The sequence below is a fragment of the Desmodus rotundus genome, chromosome 13, assembly GCF_022682495.2.
Source record: "Desmodus rotundus isolate HL8 chromosome 13, HLdesRot8A.1, whole genome shotgun sequence".
NCBI lineage: Eukaryota > Metazoa > Chordata > Mammalia > Chiroptera > Phyllostomidae > Desmodus > Desmodus rotundus.
In genome coordinates, this window is record NC_071399.1 from 30,202,863 (window position 1) to 30,218,875 (window position 16,013).

Sequence of the window (16,013 nt, forward strand, 5' to 3'; positions counted from 1 at the left end):
GGTAGGCGGGGGCTGTGCTGATCGTCTTCCGGGGGTGGGCGGGGCCTATGCTGAGCGATTTATCCCAGAGTAGGTGGCACCCCGCCGGGCCGGGCCAATTAGAAGTGGGCGTGGCGAACTTTCCAAGCTGCCTGACTTCCGTAGTTCCGCTGGGCTCGCGGGCCTGTAATGCTGCGGGTATTCCGGGCTCATCTGGCCACTCCGCTTCTCCGGGCCTCACTGGGCCTGGGGCTGGGGCTGTGGCCAGTGCGGGCGGTGTCGGGGGCACGCGGGAAGGACTGGCTGCAGCCTGCAGGCCATGATACAGGCGTCAAGGTGTACAACAGTCTCACCCAGAGGAAGGACTCCTTAATCGTGGGCAGCGCGGACGCCGCCTCCTGGTACCTCCCGGGGATTGTGCTGGGGGAGGTAGGGCGGGAAGGATTGTGGGCTGAGCGTTTTGTGTGGAAAGTGGGGTTGGGTTCTCGGGTGGAAAACACTTAGTAAGTAATAAACTACATGGGAAGGACCACTGAAGACGCTGGTATAGTCACAGTGAATTGACAGGGTTTTAATATGAATTTAGCGAGTCAAGTAATAGATTCCTGGCTGTACACTCCCCATAAGTGGTTACTTTAAAAAAACAAAGAAAAACATGGTTATATGATAATCCTATCCGAGAAAGTGGTGTCTTTCTTGCGCATACGTTTCACACGATGGATTTTAACTTTGTTCCTAGGTATAGCTGTGGCCCAACTGTCTATGATCATGCACACCTTGGCCATGCTTGGTGAGTGTCCCGTAGTAGAATTTTTTCCTCTCTCAGCTGGCTACATAAATATACTGAATAATTACTATGTTCCAGGTATTGTGGGAAGCATACATGTTACAGTCTCATTTGGTTCTTGTAACAGTTCTGAATACTTATACCGATTTCACAGGTTAGGCAACTCAGGAGGCAATGAGGAGCAGTAAAAATGGCCCATTCTGAAATTATGGTAGATGTTTCTTGATGTGTTCAGTGAGAGGAGGCCTTCCCTGGGGCCCTGGAATCAGCTGGTCAGTTGTCCCAGTTTTCCCCCCTTTGACCCCCTCCATCCAGCAACACCCCACTCCCTCAGGCAATCCCCACACCTTTGTTCATGTCCACAGAACTTATACATGCATATAAGTTCTTTGGCTACTCCATTTCCTACACTATACTTTACATCCCCATGGCTATTCTTTAACTACCTATTTGTATTTCTTAATCCCCTCACCTCTTCACCCATTCCCCCAAACCCACTTTTAACTGGCAACCATCAAAACACTCTCCATATCCATGATTCTGTCTCTGTTCTGCTTGTTTGATTAGTTTGTTTTTCACATTCAATTATTGATAGAGATGTATTTATTGCCATTTTATTGTTCATAGTTTTGACATTTTTCTTTTTCTTAAATAAGTCCCTTTAACATTTCACATAGTAATGGTTAGCTTTTTTCTTGGCTGGGAAGCTCTTCATCTGCCCTTCAGTTCTAAATGATAGCTTTGCTGGGTAGAGCAGTCTTGGCTGGAGGCCCCTTCTTTTCATGACTTTGAATATTTCTTGCCAATCCCTCCAAGTCTGCAAAGTTTGTTTTGAGAAATTAGCTGACATTCTTATGGGAACTCACCTATAGGTAATTAACTTCTTTTCTCTTGCTGCTTTTAAGATTCTCTATCTATCTTTAACCTTTTGCCATTTTAAGTATGATGTGTCTTGGAATGGGCCTCTTGGCATCCATCATAGTTGGTACTCTTCGCCTCCTGGACTTGCATGTCTATTTCCTTCACCAAATTAGGGAAGTTTTCTTTCATTATTTTTTCATATGGATTTCCAATTTCTTGCTGTTTCTCAACTTTTGGCACCCCTATGATGTTAATGTTGGAACTCTTGTCCCAGAGGTTGCTTACACTATCCCTGTTTGTTTGGTTTTTTATTCTTTCTTCTTATTATTATTCTGATTGGTTGTTTTATGATTCCTTATGTTCCAAATCATTGATTTGATTCTTAGCTTCATCCACTTTACTGTTGTTCTCCTGTAAATTGTTCTTTGCTTTAATTAGTATACCCTTCATTCTAACTGGATCTTTTTTGTACTGCTGAGATCCTCACCAAGTTCCTTGAGCATCCTTGTAACCAGTGTTTTGAATGCTGCGTCTGATAGATTGCTTATCTTCGTTTTGTTTAATTCTTTTTCTGGAGTTTTGATCTGCTTCTTTGTCTCATTTTGGCAGCCTCCCTGTGTTTATTTCTATGTATTAGGTAGAGCTGCTATGACTCCCTGTCTTGGTAGTGTGCCCTAATGTAGTAGGTGTCCTGTAGGGTCCAGGGGTACAGCCTCTCCTATCACCCAAGCTGGGTTCTCAAGGTGCATCCTCTGCATGGACTGAGCACACCCTCCTCTTGTAGTTGAGCCTTGATTGCTCTTGGCAGGTCAATGGGAAGGATTTATCCACACCAGTCAGCTACAAGGACTGGTTCTGTCTATTGACCACCAACCTCCACCCTCCATGGAGGATCAGCTGTGCAATGGCAAGGCGGTGGTGCTCCAACATGGTCTATAGCTGTCCAGTGGGTGCATTGGCCCTGGAGTTTCCTGGGTGGTGCAGGTCATGGTCAGCCCCCACCTGTGTTCTGCCCAGAGCCACCCTGCCTGAGCTATAAAGCAATATGAGATGGCTGCTACTTGTGCTGGATTTGGAGGTTCCCAGGCAAAGCCAAGCTGTGAATCTAGGCTGGATGCTTCTAGTGTTGCGCCTGGGGCCACTTAGCAAAAGGTGCAGGGGTCGGGGCCTCATTGAGTCTGGCTGTTGCTTGTTTGAGAGGATTTGGGAAGTTGTGAAGCATTAGCCAAGACCCAACATTCATATGGAAAAGCCACTGTTAACAGCCTGGGTAGGCTCATAAGTTGGGTGGGACGGAGGCTCAGGGGGTCTCCAGGGCAGGACACACAGTATGAACCAGGTTGATGGAGTCTCAGATGTGGCACTCTGTGGCTCTGTGGCAGGAGGGTTTAGAAGAGGGACAATGGCCTCTGCCCAACTTTCCGTCTAGGAGAAAGCTCTCACCTTGATGCCAGACACTTCAGTTCCTCCCTGTATGCCCCTGGTGCCTTTCAAACTGCTACCCTGGTGCTGAAGCTCAGAGTGATTGGGTCTAAGTCTGTGCATGTGTTCTTTAAGAGGAACTGCTTGGGACTCCAGAACTTTCTTCCACCGACTCAATCCTGACTGGTTTTTGCAGCCAGAAGTTGTGGGGACTTGTCTTCCTGGCACTACAACTCTGGGCTGGGGGGCCTGGTGTTGGGCTGGGACTCCTCACCCCTGAGATATCCCTCCCAAATTTTTAACCACCACATGTGGATGTGGGACCAGACTGTTCTGCATCTCTGCCTCCTCACCTGCCTGGATGGATGTGGTTTCTTTAATTCTGTAGTTGTCAGACTTCCATTTCTGACAGCTCTGAACGATGGTTGTTCTATAGTTTAGTTGTAATTTTCATTTGGTAGTGTGAGGAGGCAAGCTGGGTTTACCTATGCTGCCATCTTGACTGGAAGTCCTCCAGGAATTTCCATCGTTTCGAATCTCCACAGTTTTATGAAATTGCTGCTTAACACAGTATCTGAAGTGTGATGTATGGTGAGGGCGCAACAATTATTGAGAACAAGTAACCTTCCAGGGGTCACATATGTAGGAAGTATGGGAGCTGTGTTGGATCAGGTGTATATATGACCTCTGTGCTTGCTCTCTCATTTGTCAAAATTGCTACTTCCCCTAATATGTTGTATGTTCTCTTGTACATCATTTAACTTGTTCAGATCAAGACTAAAAGTAAAAGTTACATTTATTTAGTATACATTTAAAAAAAATAATATATCACCCAGCAAAATCTGAACTTTTCTATGTTTTGTTATAACAAAATAAATGGTCTAGGAATCACTTTTTTCTTCACTTTGGGCTAATTTACTATTAATTATAAAAAGGATATTTTTACCTCTTTATTTAAATATAAAATACGTTGGGGAAAAATTAACTGGAGTTTAGTGACAAGTTAAACCCATTTCCTCCCATTGGGAGATAGAGCATTATTTTCCTTGATGACTTCTTTGTAAAGAGATGGCTTCCAGGTTCTTGAAACTTTCCTGAGTTGTGAGGCTGATAGAGACTTATTTAGTCATTAGAAAGAGTTACATACATATGTTTTAAAAGGACTGAGGAAATAATTCTGAAAGGCAGGGGGAATGGGGAAAATCTCTTCTTTTACATTCAACCAGAGAATCAAGCTTCTAAGTTATAATTTGTATTTGCACTTACAAATACAGAAAAGAGTTAAAATCTTAAGTGTATAGCTGAATGTTCCTGGCTTTTAGATGGAGAAACAGAATGTTGCCAGCACCCAAGCCTCCCCTATGTCCCCCTTCATCTCTTTCCCTGATCCCCCACTCAAGGATAACCACTATGGAAGCTTTGCTGGTGAGATAGAACTCATTCGTCAAAAGAAGTCATTCAGTTCAAGATGCCCCTTCAAGGCAGAAAACCTAAGTACTACAAGATTTCTAAAGGTTGGGAGATCTTGAGGGCGGGGATGGTCAGGAGTGGCTCCCCTACTCTTAAGGTGATGTTCAGAATCCTAAGGACATCTCTGTCCCTATTTACTCATCCGGTTCATGTCACTCCAATTTCGTCCCCAGGTAGCCACACCAGCCTCTATTTAAAAAAATATACATATACTTAACAGGCACAGATAGCACTTGCTATGTGCCAGCCACTGTATTTGAATGCTTTACAAACACCAGCCAATATAATTCTAATAACACCAGGTGGCAATGCTAGTATTATTACTTTAAATTTTATTAAGTTTATTGAGGTGACAGTCGTTAATAAAAGTACACAGGTATCAGGTGTGCAGTTCTATAATATATCATCTGTACATTGCATTTTGTGTTCACTCAGTCAAGTCTTCTGCCGCCACGTATTTCAGCCACTTTACCCTTTTCTACACCCGCCCTCCACACATACACACAACCTTCCCCTCTGCTAACCACCCTACTGTTGTGTGTGTCTGTGAGTTATTTTTTGTTTGTCTTGTTTGTTCATTTGTTGCTTTTAGTTTTGTATCCCACATATAAGTGAAATCATACGGTTCTTGACTTTCCATCTGACTTATTTCACTTAGCATGATATTTTCAAGGTCCACCCACGTTGTCACAAATGGCCATGTTTCCTCTTTTCTGATGGCTGAGTAGTATTCCATTGCAAATATATATGTAGCACATCTTCTTTATCTAATTATCTATCAAAGGACATTTCAATTGTTGGTTGTTCCTATGTTCTGGTCACCGTGAATGCTACTACAGTGACTATAGGGATACATGTATCTTTATGAAGAAATGTTTTCAAATTCTTTGGATAGATAGAAGAGGGATTGCTGGATCATATAGCAACTCTATTCTTAATTTTTTAAAAAGATTTCATTTATTTATTTTTAGAGAGAGAGGAAGGGAGGAAGAATGAGAGGGAGAGAAACATCAGTGTGTGGTTGCTTCTCATGTGCCCCCTACTGGGGACATGATCCGCAACTCAGGCATGTGCCCTGACTGGGAATAGAACCAGCACCCCTTCGGTTTGTAGGCCAGCACTCAGTCCACTGAGCCACACCAACCAGGGTTCTATTCTTAATTTTTCAAGAACTTCCATGCTGTTTTCCAAAGTGGCTGTACCGATTTACATTTCTGCTAGCAATGTGTATGAGGGTTCCTTTTTCTCCACAACCTCTGCAACACTTAGTGTTACTTGTTGATAATAGCTATTCTAACAGATGTGTTGTGGTATCTCATTGTGGTTTTGATTTGTACTTCCTTAATAGCTAGTGAAGTTGAGCATCTTTTCATATACTTGTTGGCCATTTACATGTCTTTTTGGGACAAGTGTCTGTTCAGGTCCTCTGCCCAGATTTTAATTGGATTGTTTGCTTTTTTGTTGTTGCATTGTATGAGTTCTTCATATATTTTGGATATTAACCCCTTATCAGAGGTATTGTTTGCAAATGTCATCTCCCATTTGGTTGGTTGCCTTTTTGTTGGTAATGGTTTTGTTTGCTGTCCAGAAGTTTTTAGTTTGACATAGTTCCATTCATTTATTTTTGCTTTTACTTCCCTTGCCTTTGGGGCTAAATTCATAAAATTCCCTCTAAGTTCAAGGTCCATAAGTTTGATACCAATGTCTTCTTCTATGTATTTTATTATTTCAGGTCTTATATTTAGCTCTTTGTTTCATTTTGAGTTAATTTTTGTGCGAAGAGTCTTTTTCCACTGTATGTTTTTGTCTTCTTTGTCAAAAACTATTTGCTGACATATATGCAGGTTTATTTCTGGGCTGTCAATTCTGTTCCATTGGTCTTTGTGTCTGCTCTTCGTGGCAGTGCTATTATTATCTCCAAATTACAAATGGGGATGCTGCAATGCAGAGGGCTAATGGAACCAGCCTTAGGTCCCACGAGGGGAATTAATGAACAGGCAGGTGGGCTGAGTTCGCATTCTCTGCCCCCTCTACCGTGCAGCCTCATGTGGTTCCCACGGAGTGGACCTTGGAGGAGCAGCCCCTCTACAGTGTCTCAGGGCCTTGCAGGCCATGAGCTCCTCTGGGCCATGCGTGTGACTTCACTTTTTTTTCACTATTTTATGTCAGCTATTTTCAACCTTTTTCATCTCATGCCACATGTAACCTAGTTACTAGAATTCTGCAGCACACCAAAAAATATATTTTTTGCCAATCTGACAAAAAAATAGGTATAATTTTGATTTATTCACACCAGATGGCTATTGTTGTGTTGGCTGTTGTCATTTTTTAATTTGACGATCTAAGGGAAAAGTGGTCAGTGCCCCTGACTAAACAGTCAGGTATTGTATGTTTTGAACATTCTTATGGCACACTGGTTGGAAATCGCTGTTTTAGGTACTTGTTAACTTTGTCTCTCAAATCTTAGGTCTTGTAGAGTCTTTTCTTACTCAAAATGAATGAAGGTAACAATAGCTCATGCTTTTTGGAGTTTGTGCCGCACTAAGACTACACGTAACAGCCCTTTGGGTAGTCAAATTTTCCCCAATTTACAATATAATAAGTAGCCCAAGGCTTCAAAAGGTTAAATACCTTAGCAAGAGTTTTGGAGATAATTTTGGCACTAGAATGGAGGGCTTTGGACTCAGCTATGTTTGGGGTGAGTGACTGGGGAGTTTAAGGGATACAATTACAGGGCTCATTTCCAAGGGAAAATGATTTTTTGAACTCAAATTTAGAGGGGCCATGTGGACACAGAGATGAGCATGAGATTAAATTTTAACTCTGCTTTTATGGGAAACCAGCTTCTCAAGATTTTGAATGGATCTTAATGGATTTCGAAAGTTCAGTTTTACAAGTTTGAGTTTCCCCAGTATAGTCTACCAGTAAGCTGGTGTTTTAATATTCTATAATAGTGTGCACATTTCTTAGTAATCTTATACAGGTTTAATAGGATTGTATTTATTTTGATTTGTAAGTATTCGTTATTTACTTCTCTTTTCTCATAGTAAAACATTATAGTTATTGGAGAGCATGAAGAATGGTAAATGCTCTCAGTATTTTAACTACCTAGTGAGCTTGTATTATGAATAAAGTTTTATACAGTTAAATAGATGTAAACTCACTTGAACAACAGCTCTAAAATTAAAAATGCTAACTGTATCCTGAAATTGAGGCAGTACCTGTGTCAGTTTCTTGTGAGAACCAGTGGGGACCAGTCAGTGAAGCCTTTTCTTGTTTCCAGCTGCTCTTGAACTATCGATTATAATCCGTACGTGGAGTTAGGCAGCAGCAGGCTGAAATGTCATGCACTCATTTTTGAGTATCACCATGATGACTCTGTATTAAAAGCATCCTAACGTTTTTTTTCTTTCAGTTCCTATGTTAGATTTGATATAATTCGAAGGATCCTAACCAGGGTTTTTGGATGCAATATCATCATGGTGATGGGAATTACAGATATTGATGATAAGATCATTAAACGGGCCAATGAAGTAAGTACTGAAGATTGTACCGATTGATAGCTTGATTGATGAGTGTTCTGACTTCTGAGTGACAGTTTTCTTATTTGTGTTTCACAAGTACCTTCCCACCTTACTTGCACGCATGTCCCAATGAGTGTACTCTGATGGGTAATCAGAGGGTCTTTTTGTCCTGGTAAAGGAAGTTCAGCTCTATTTGCTTTGGGTCCCTGAAGGCTGTAATGGATTGCCTCATTCTCTGGGGGCCTCCTGACTTGCCAGCTCCCAGGGTACGGGGGAGTCACAAGGCCGCTTTCGGGCTAGGGAAATTTACCTCACATGAGGTTTAATGTCCTCGTTTGTCAAGCGAACAGTGAACAGAATTTCTCTTCTCTCTCTTGTGACATTTAAAGTGAGTTTTGGGTGGGGAGTTCTAATGAGGGATTAAATTAACAGTTATATGGATAGTTATGTTTTTTAAAATTTTTATTGTTATTCAATTGCAGTTGTATGGATAGTTATGCTTTTAAAAGTCTATTTTCAAAGTTTCACCTCTTCTTTTTATAATTGGCAACTTTTACAATTATCTCTAAAGAGCTATAAATAATTATTAAATTAATTTACTGGAAAAACTACATTGAGTTCTTCACATTACTGCAATTTTACAAAATGTATGTATGTATATATAGTATTTTTTTTTGAAAATCAGTTTATGCCTTGCATTGTTTCACAGGGTTGTTTTAATACTGTATTTTGAGAGTTTGTTCATGTTTTTAAATATTCTTGAACATTTTTAAATAGCCTTATAACATTCTATCACATGGACATATCATAATTTACCAGCTTTGTTTTTTGGACTCTTAGCTTACTTTCATATTCTGCTATTTTCTCTCAAATTTATTTTGTAGAAAGCGTGTTTTCCTATTTTCTACTGACTTGCCTTTTCAATAACTAGACAGCATTCCACCATGGGTGGCCAGTTAGCAATTTCCCTACATCTCCCATCATCAGCTATTTGTGTTGTTTCTAGCTGTTAAAAATATGGTGCTGCAATGAATGTCTTTTTTTGTTTCCGTAAATACTCTTTCCAAGTGGAACCACCAGGTTCAAGGATGAGCAGTTTGTTTTATAAGTTTTGTCACTCTCCTTAAGACTGGATCATGTTAGAGAGGTGGGGTTTCCCATTTCTATTTTGTGTGGGTAGTTTACTCATTGTATCGTGTTCCTTGCAGTACATCAATTTCCATTTCTAGAACTGGCCCTGAGTATACATTAGACATCTGGGGTCAGACTTGTGCCTGGCTTTGGCAAAGAGAAGTAAGGAAAGCAGTTCCTGTTCTTTTGGATCTTATGTCTGGTGAGGCAGAAGGACCTACAGACAGATGCCCTGAGTGTGACATAGTTTATTTTATAAGTCCTGATATAGGGATGTAAAGAAGACCACCCAGCTATCCTGGAATTCAGAAATGACTTACTTGAGGAGGGTAGCCTGCACAGGATCTTAAGCATTAGAAAGGATTGACACACGAAGAGCAAGAATGGTAAGGACATTCTAGGTAGAGGGAAGGGCGTGAAGAAAGGCAGGGCAGGGGCGTGAAGGAGTGTGTTCTGTCTGGGAACCAATCAAGCCATTGTTTGGGGGACACGTGGGGGGCCTGCAGGTGATGCTGGAGAACCAGGGGGGCATCCTGGGCTTAGATGGTGTGTTGAGGACTTGGATGTCCTTCTGGAGTCTCTCAGGATATTCTAGCACAGGATCTGTTCAATCCACTGGAAAGGGCTCACGCTGGGGGTGGGGAGGACAGGACTGGAGATGGGGCCACTGCCAGGGGTAAGTGGGATCCATGCACAGAGAGAGGGCATGTCTCAGAGAGCAGACTTTGAGGAGAGCAAGGGTGAGTTTGAGGAAGAAATTCAAACCAATGTGGATGTAAAAATCAGAAGTTCAATGAGCTCAGGGCTATGGGATAATAAAAATATATATATTTGGTCTTTGTCTGTGGTTCCTGGCACAGAGTTCCTAATACCATAGAATTTCTGGAGTAATGGAGTATCTTCTGTAGGTTCATGAGATGGCTGGTGTCTGGGGCCCCTGGATGGTTTCAGGGTTGGGGGCTGGTGCCAGAAAGTCCAAGCCATGAGTAGAGCTGGAAACTTTCACTCCCACCCTCATTCCTCTACCCCCACCTCCTGGGAAGGGAGAGTGAGTGGCCTGAGATGGAGTTGCTCTCCAAGGACCAATGATTTAATCAACCTCCCAAATAATGCAGTGTCCACAAAACCCCAGAGGACAGGGCTTAGGAGCTTCAGGGCTGGTGAACACAGGGAGGTGCTGGGTGGGAGGTGGGGTATGGCATGTCCTGAGAGGGTATGGGAGCCTCGCCCCTTCCCCATACCTCACCCTGTGCATCTTGTCCATCTGGCTATCCTGAGTTGTGTCCTTTATAATAAACTGGTGGTAGTGAGTGCTTTCCTGACTTGTGTGACTCATTCTATCAACCCTCTCAATTTTTAGTCATTGGGTAGAAATACAAGTGGCCTGAGGACCACCATTTGCAGCTGGTGTCCGAGGCAGGGGCAGTGTTTGGGGACTGATCCTTTAATTTGCGGGGCCGGTGCTAACTCCAGGAGTTGGTTTTAGAAGAGCGTTAAATTGCACGACACCCCACTAGACTTGGAGAACTAGAGAAGTGGTGCCGTTGGCAAAGACCCCACACGTTTGGTGTCAGAAAGAAGGCATTGCTGGGCTAGAAGTGAAGATTGGGCAGTGCTAGCTAGCATTTTGGGTTTGTCGCCCCATCCCAGGTTCTCTGTAACAGTTTGGTTTAAGCCTTCGTCCACATTCATTTCTGCCCCATGTCCAAATCCCACACCTATGTTTCGTGTCCCTGGGGACATGTGTCTACCCTGGCCCAGCCACTTAAGGCCCCAGAGGTGAGGTTGTGACATATTAACATGGCACAGGAGTGAGTGAAGGGCTGATCTGGAAGGGAAGCTGGTGGCGGGAAGCAAGAGAGCCTGCTCTGTGTCTACGATGGCTGACCTCACAGCACCTCGTCAGTGGCAGTGCGTTATCACCCTGACACAGGAAGAGACAAGGGTCTGTGATTGAAGTCGACCTCCCTGGCTGGATTTGGGATGGAAATGACAGAAAGAAATTAGTGATGTCTGGTAGAGTGAGGGAATGAGCAGTTTGAATTAACACCATAGCAGAGGTGGCATTTGGAAATGCTGGTCTGTTAAGGAAGGTGAGCAGGTCAGTGTTCCACCTGTCATCACACTCAGCTGGAACCTGAGATAGTGCAGATGTGTCCTTGCCCTTGGCGCATTGGGGTCTGCTAGAATCTTTGAGATCAGAGGCACAGATTTTGACCTGAAAGTTGTGGGAGCATGGCTGGTGGGAAGCTGGAGACTGGTCAGGCTCTGGGAGGGGCCCTGTGGGAAATAACGTGAGTGGTAGGAGACAGGGACAGGACCTGGGGGGATGTACTGGGAGGGGGCAGTCAGGACTGTGGGTGGTCCCCAAAGTGGTAAAGAGCCAAGAGTCCAGGGAGGGTCAGGTTTCAGGAAAGAGGGGGCAGCAGGGAGCAGTAAATGCAGCAAGAATGATGAGTTATTTAGAGGATTTCACATATACCAGCAGGAGGCACTGATTGTTATTTAACATTTTTTTCTGTAGCCCTGGCTGGTATGGCTCAGTGGATTGAGCGCTGGCCTGCCAACCAAAGGATCGCTGGTTCAATTCCTAGTCGGGGCACATGCCTGTGTTGAGGGTCAGGTCCCCAGTAGGGTGCGCATTAGAGACAACCACACATTGATGTTTCTCTTTCTCTCTCCCTTCCCCTCTCAAAAAAATAGTAAATAAATAAAATCTTTTTAAAAAGTTCTTATAATACTCAGAATATGAAAATTTGGTAAAATTGGTTTAAAGATCCTAAATAGAAAGAGTGCCTAATTTTTGACACCTGAAAATTTTCATATTTATTACACAGCAAGATGCTAAAATGGCATTGAATACTTTTTTTAGTTCTCAAAATAGTATCTTTAAGACGGTAAACCATGTATCTGAAAACACATAGCTATGAAAACACCTGTTCATTTTTTAGTACCTGGAGAACAGGCCATTCTTATTATCTAATGCAAGCTGTTTGAATGATGGCAATACCTTTGTGCCATCTGCTCCAATGCTTGCTTTTAAAATACTTTAAATTATGATATTACACTTTTCATAACCACTACCATTGACTTTAATTTTGGGCACAGTTTTATAGTTTGCCAGGAATAAAAACTGCTAGAGGATTTTGGGGATCAGAATTAAGAGGCATGGTGTATTTGCACAGTCACATTTTGTATTAAGAAAAATCTTAATAAACACGTTAAAGTGATTCAAGCCAAAGTTATTCTTTTTTTGCTTCAAAACACTGGCCTACATTGCCCTTCTTTCCGGGAGGCGGGCTGGACACTCCGTCTGAGAGCTGAGGACCCGACCAGCAGGGTCTCCGACCAGGCACAGAGCTGACCTGGGATGATGTCTCATACGAGGGAACACTAGACAATGATCCGGATGAACAAGGACGAGGACTCCATTACAGCCCCTACGTCCTCCTGTAGTTTTCCTGGAAAGTGAAAGAGAACAGTTGTGATCAGCTGCTTAAAAATTAAGTTTAAAAGTTTTACTTTTAGAATATGGTTCTCTCTCTCTCCCCCAAGGCCAGCAATAGATGGTATCCCTCGTCCAATTCGTTGTCACCCGCGAACATTTCTGAACCCTGTCCTCCAGGATTGTGCCGTGTGAGCTAGAGAAGCCACGTGCGTTACTTGTTCAGTCAATGTTGTACTCGATAAGTCACTAACAGAGTGTGTGTGTGTGTCTGTATTATCCGCCCCGCCACCGCCCCCCACCCCTGTTTTAGAACTAAACAAATTGATTCTAAAGTTCAGATGGGATAGCAAAATACAAGAATAGCCAGGGAAAGCCTGTAAAAGAAGAGTATTGAAAAGGGGTTAGTCCTACCAAATATTAAAACATATTTTAAAAGCTATAGACAATTTTTCGTTTTCACATATTCTTTCCTTTTTCGGGGGACAGCTTTGCTGAGGTAGAATGGACCCACAATCAATTGCATACAGTGCACACGAGGCATGCAGCATGCTAGCACTTGCACACCTGTGAGTCCATCACCAATGTCGAGATGGTGAACATCTCCATCCATTGCCCCCAACAGTTCCCGCTGTCCCTTGCCATCCCTCCTTCCTGCCCTCCCTGCCACCCTGTCCCTGAGCATTCACTGATCTGCTTTCTGTCTCTACGAAGATTGTGAAATTAAATGTTCTTGTACAGATAGATACATGAATAGACAGATAGTGGAACACACTAGAAAGTCCAGAAATAGATAAATAATGGAAATTTATTTTACAATAAAGATGATATTTCAAATCAGTGGGGAACAGATGAATTATTCAGTAAAAAGTATTGACAGACAGTTGGGTAACCATCTGGGGAAAAAAATAAACCGAAGTTGGACATATGCCTCACAACCAAATTCAAGGCAGATCAGAGATTTAATGTAAAAGAAATGAAACCACAAATTGCTAAAAGAACCTTGGGGCACTTTTATAGCCTCATATTGGAGAAGGTTTTCCTAAGTTTGTTTTTAAACCCAGAAGCCATTTGTGGGAAAAGGTTGAGAAATATAAAAGATTGCTAAATATTAAAATAAAATTTTCTACATGCCATAAAATACCCATAAAGCTTAAAGACTGAAAAAAAATTGAAATTTGCATTAGAAATAAAAGGTTACTTTCTTTTATACAAAACTACTTTCTACAAATCAGTAAGAAAAGACCTACAATTCAATAGAAACATGGGTGGGTATGGGTAATTACAAATCGTTTAATACAAATAATTTGTACACACGTGAGATGTTCAAGCTCATTCAAAGTAAGGGAAGTACCAATCACAGTAAAATTACAGTGAGAAAGCATGTTTTAGCCTTCGTGTTGATAAAATCTGGAGGTTTGCTGTCGCCGTGCAGGTTAGGGCGTGGGAAATGGACCCCTGCATGCACCGCGGGCCAGGTTCAGGTCGGCACACCTTCAGCAGAAGGCAGTTGGCAGGAGTTAGCAAACACCTTCAGTGGTTTTACACCCAGGTCTACAGCTCCTGGATTCGCCCCTGTGGGAAGTGATGTGTGTGGTCGTGCATGTGTCAGTCAGAGATGGGAGAGTAATTGAAGAGGCTGGTGAGTAGATAGTTCATGAAAAGTCTGGGGTGGAGTGCAGGCAGCCTTTGAAAGGAAGGTGGTGGCTCCTTGTGCTCTGTGTGGGCAGGGCTGGAACATTTTTGCTAGAGAGGGAAACTAGGTGTGGGCCAAGTGTGGAAGGTGCTACATTTCAAGAAGAGGATGCAAATATGTGTGTGACCACGGTCTTGCTCCCGAGACAACTGGTGGCAGTGTTTGCCCTCTGGGAGGGAGGCCAGTTCTGGGCACCCTTATGTCATTCACGTTCTCTGGGAGTGAGTTTCCTATGCAGAAAACAAAACTACAGATAATGAAACACAAGCTGACCATTAGGTCCGAAACTGCACAGTATTTGAAGCTTCTAAAGTGAAAAATATCACTGATGCTACAAAGCTGCGCCATAGGAGAAGGACTAATATGTACTGGTCACCAACTATGTCTGGGTGCTAGGTGTTTTACCTCTTCAATAGCGGTATTAATGTGTGCTTTTTTTCCCATTCACAGCATTGACTTTCTCTTTGCACACCGAATCCTCATAGCAATCTAAGGGTCATTAGCTGGGATTATCTTTATGTTGCCAAGAAAGCCTAAGGCACAGAGGTTTAGTGTTGCCCAAGACCACACAGCCAAAAAGACCCTGGGACAGCAACACTTCATTCACCAGATTTCTTTCTATAGTAAATGTTCATTGGTCACAGTTTCTAGGATGATTGCTACTTCAGGGCCCTGAGCTAGGAAGGTGGTGGTTTCAAGGTGGTGTTTCACTTGAGAAAGTTTCTAATATTCTGGAGCAGAAATTTCTTCGTCATAACATGGAAGCTGTATTGCTCAAGGTTGGGGAGGCATGGGGAAGAGGAGGACCTAGCACGAAGCAGATGCTGCAGATGCTGCTTGAGTTCCAGTGGCTCACAGGTCACTTCACAGGCTCAACAATTAGGAAGTTGGGCTTAGTCCCATAACTTCCCGGTGTGTCGTGCTTCTGTCCTGGGAGTGTTTTTCCACTGGAAAGTAAGGAATACTCTTGAAAGCCTAGTTTTGGTGCCAGCCCCCTCTAGATCTGGGGCAGCAGGTACCTGCCCCCATCTATGCTGTGTTCAGAATTCGACATCTGTTCGTGGCGGGGTATTGCCTGTCCCCAGGAGCCCCTATTCAACAGCCGTGGCCCCGTGGGATTGAACACCCGTCACAATTGCTATATTCATGTGCCATATGACTTTTCAATATTTCTTAGAGATTTCTTCTCTCATGTATTTTTGACTTGTTTACTTTTGCCTCCTGAGGAGTAAGTTATAGAATAGGAACTCAAGTTTCTGGTTATTATGTATAATAGATTGATCTGGCCTGCCCCTATTCTAGAAAAACAGGTTTTTTTGAAACCCACTTTTAAAAATTTATTGATTTTAGAGAGAGAGGAAGGAAGAAAGAGAAACATTGATTTGTTCTACTTATTTATGCATTCATTGTTTGACTTGTGTATGTGCTCTGACTGAGGATCGAACCTGCAACTCAGCATATTGGATGATGCTCTAACCAACCGAGCTACCTGGCCAGGGTTAAAACAGAGGCTTTTTATATGTTTTAGTTTTTGGTTTGAGTTATATAATGGAAATCATGACATTGTTTATTTCTTTTTTCTCTCTAATCAGAAAACAAGGCCAACAAAACTTTTTGACTAGCTAAGCTACCAGAATAAGTTGGCTACCTAAAATTAAATGCCCTTTGTGTGTGTGTGGTGGAGGGAGGGGGGAGGGC

The 16,013-nt window shown here is 42.8% G+C and overlaps 1 protein-coding gene across 2 annotated transcripts in view; it reads left to right on the top strand.

The window, feature by feature from the left end:
• The first annotated feature begins 112 nt into the window (after positions 1-112).
• CARS2 (cysteinyl-tRNA synthetase 2, mitochondrial) overlaps positions 113-16,013 on the top strand; it is a 47,577-nt gene continuing 31,676 nt past the window's right edge. Inside the window, exons 1-3 of one of the 2 annotated variants that reach the window (XM_024578935.4) lie at positions 113-380; positions 719-769; positions 7,935-8,052. In XM_024578935.4, the coding sequence (XP_024434703.1) occupies positions 169-380; positions 719-769; positions 7,935-8,052 (381 nt within the window). In that variant the 5' untranslated portion in view covers positions 113-168. The remainder of the gene's footprint in view (positions 381-718; positions 770-7,934; positions 8,053-16,013) is intronic. The other variant, XM_045186605.3, reaches the window with a different exon arrangement.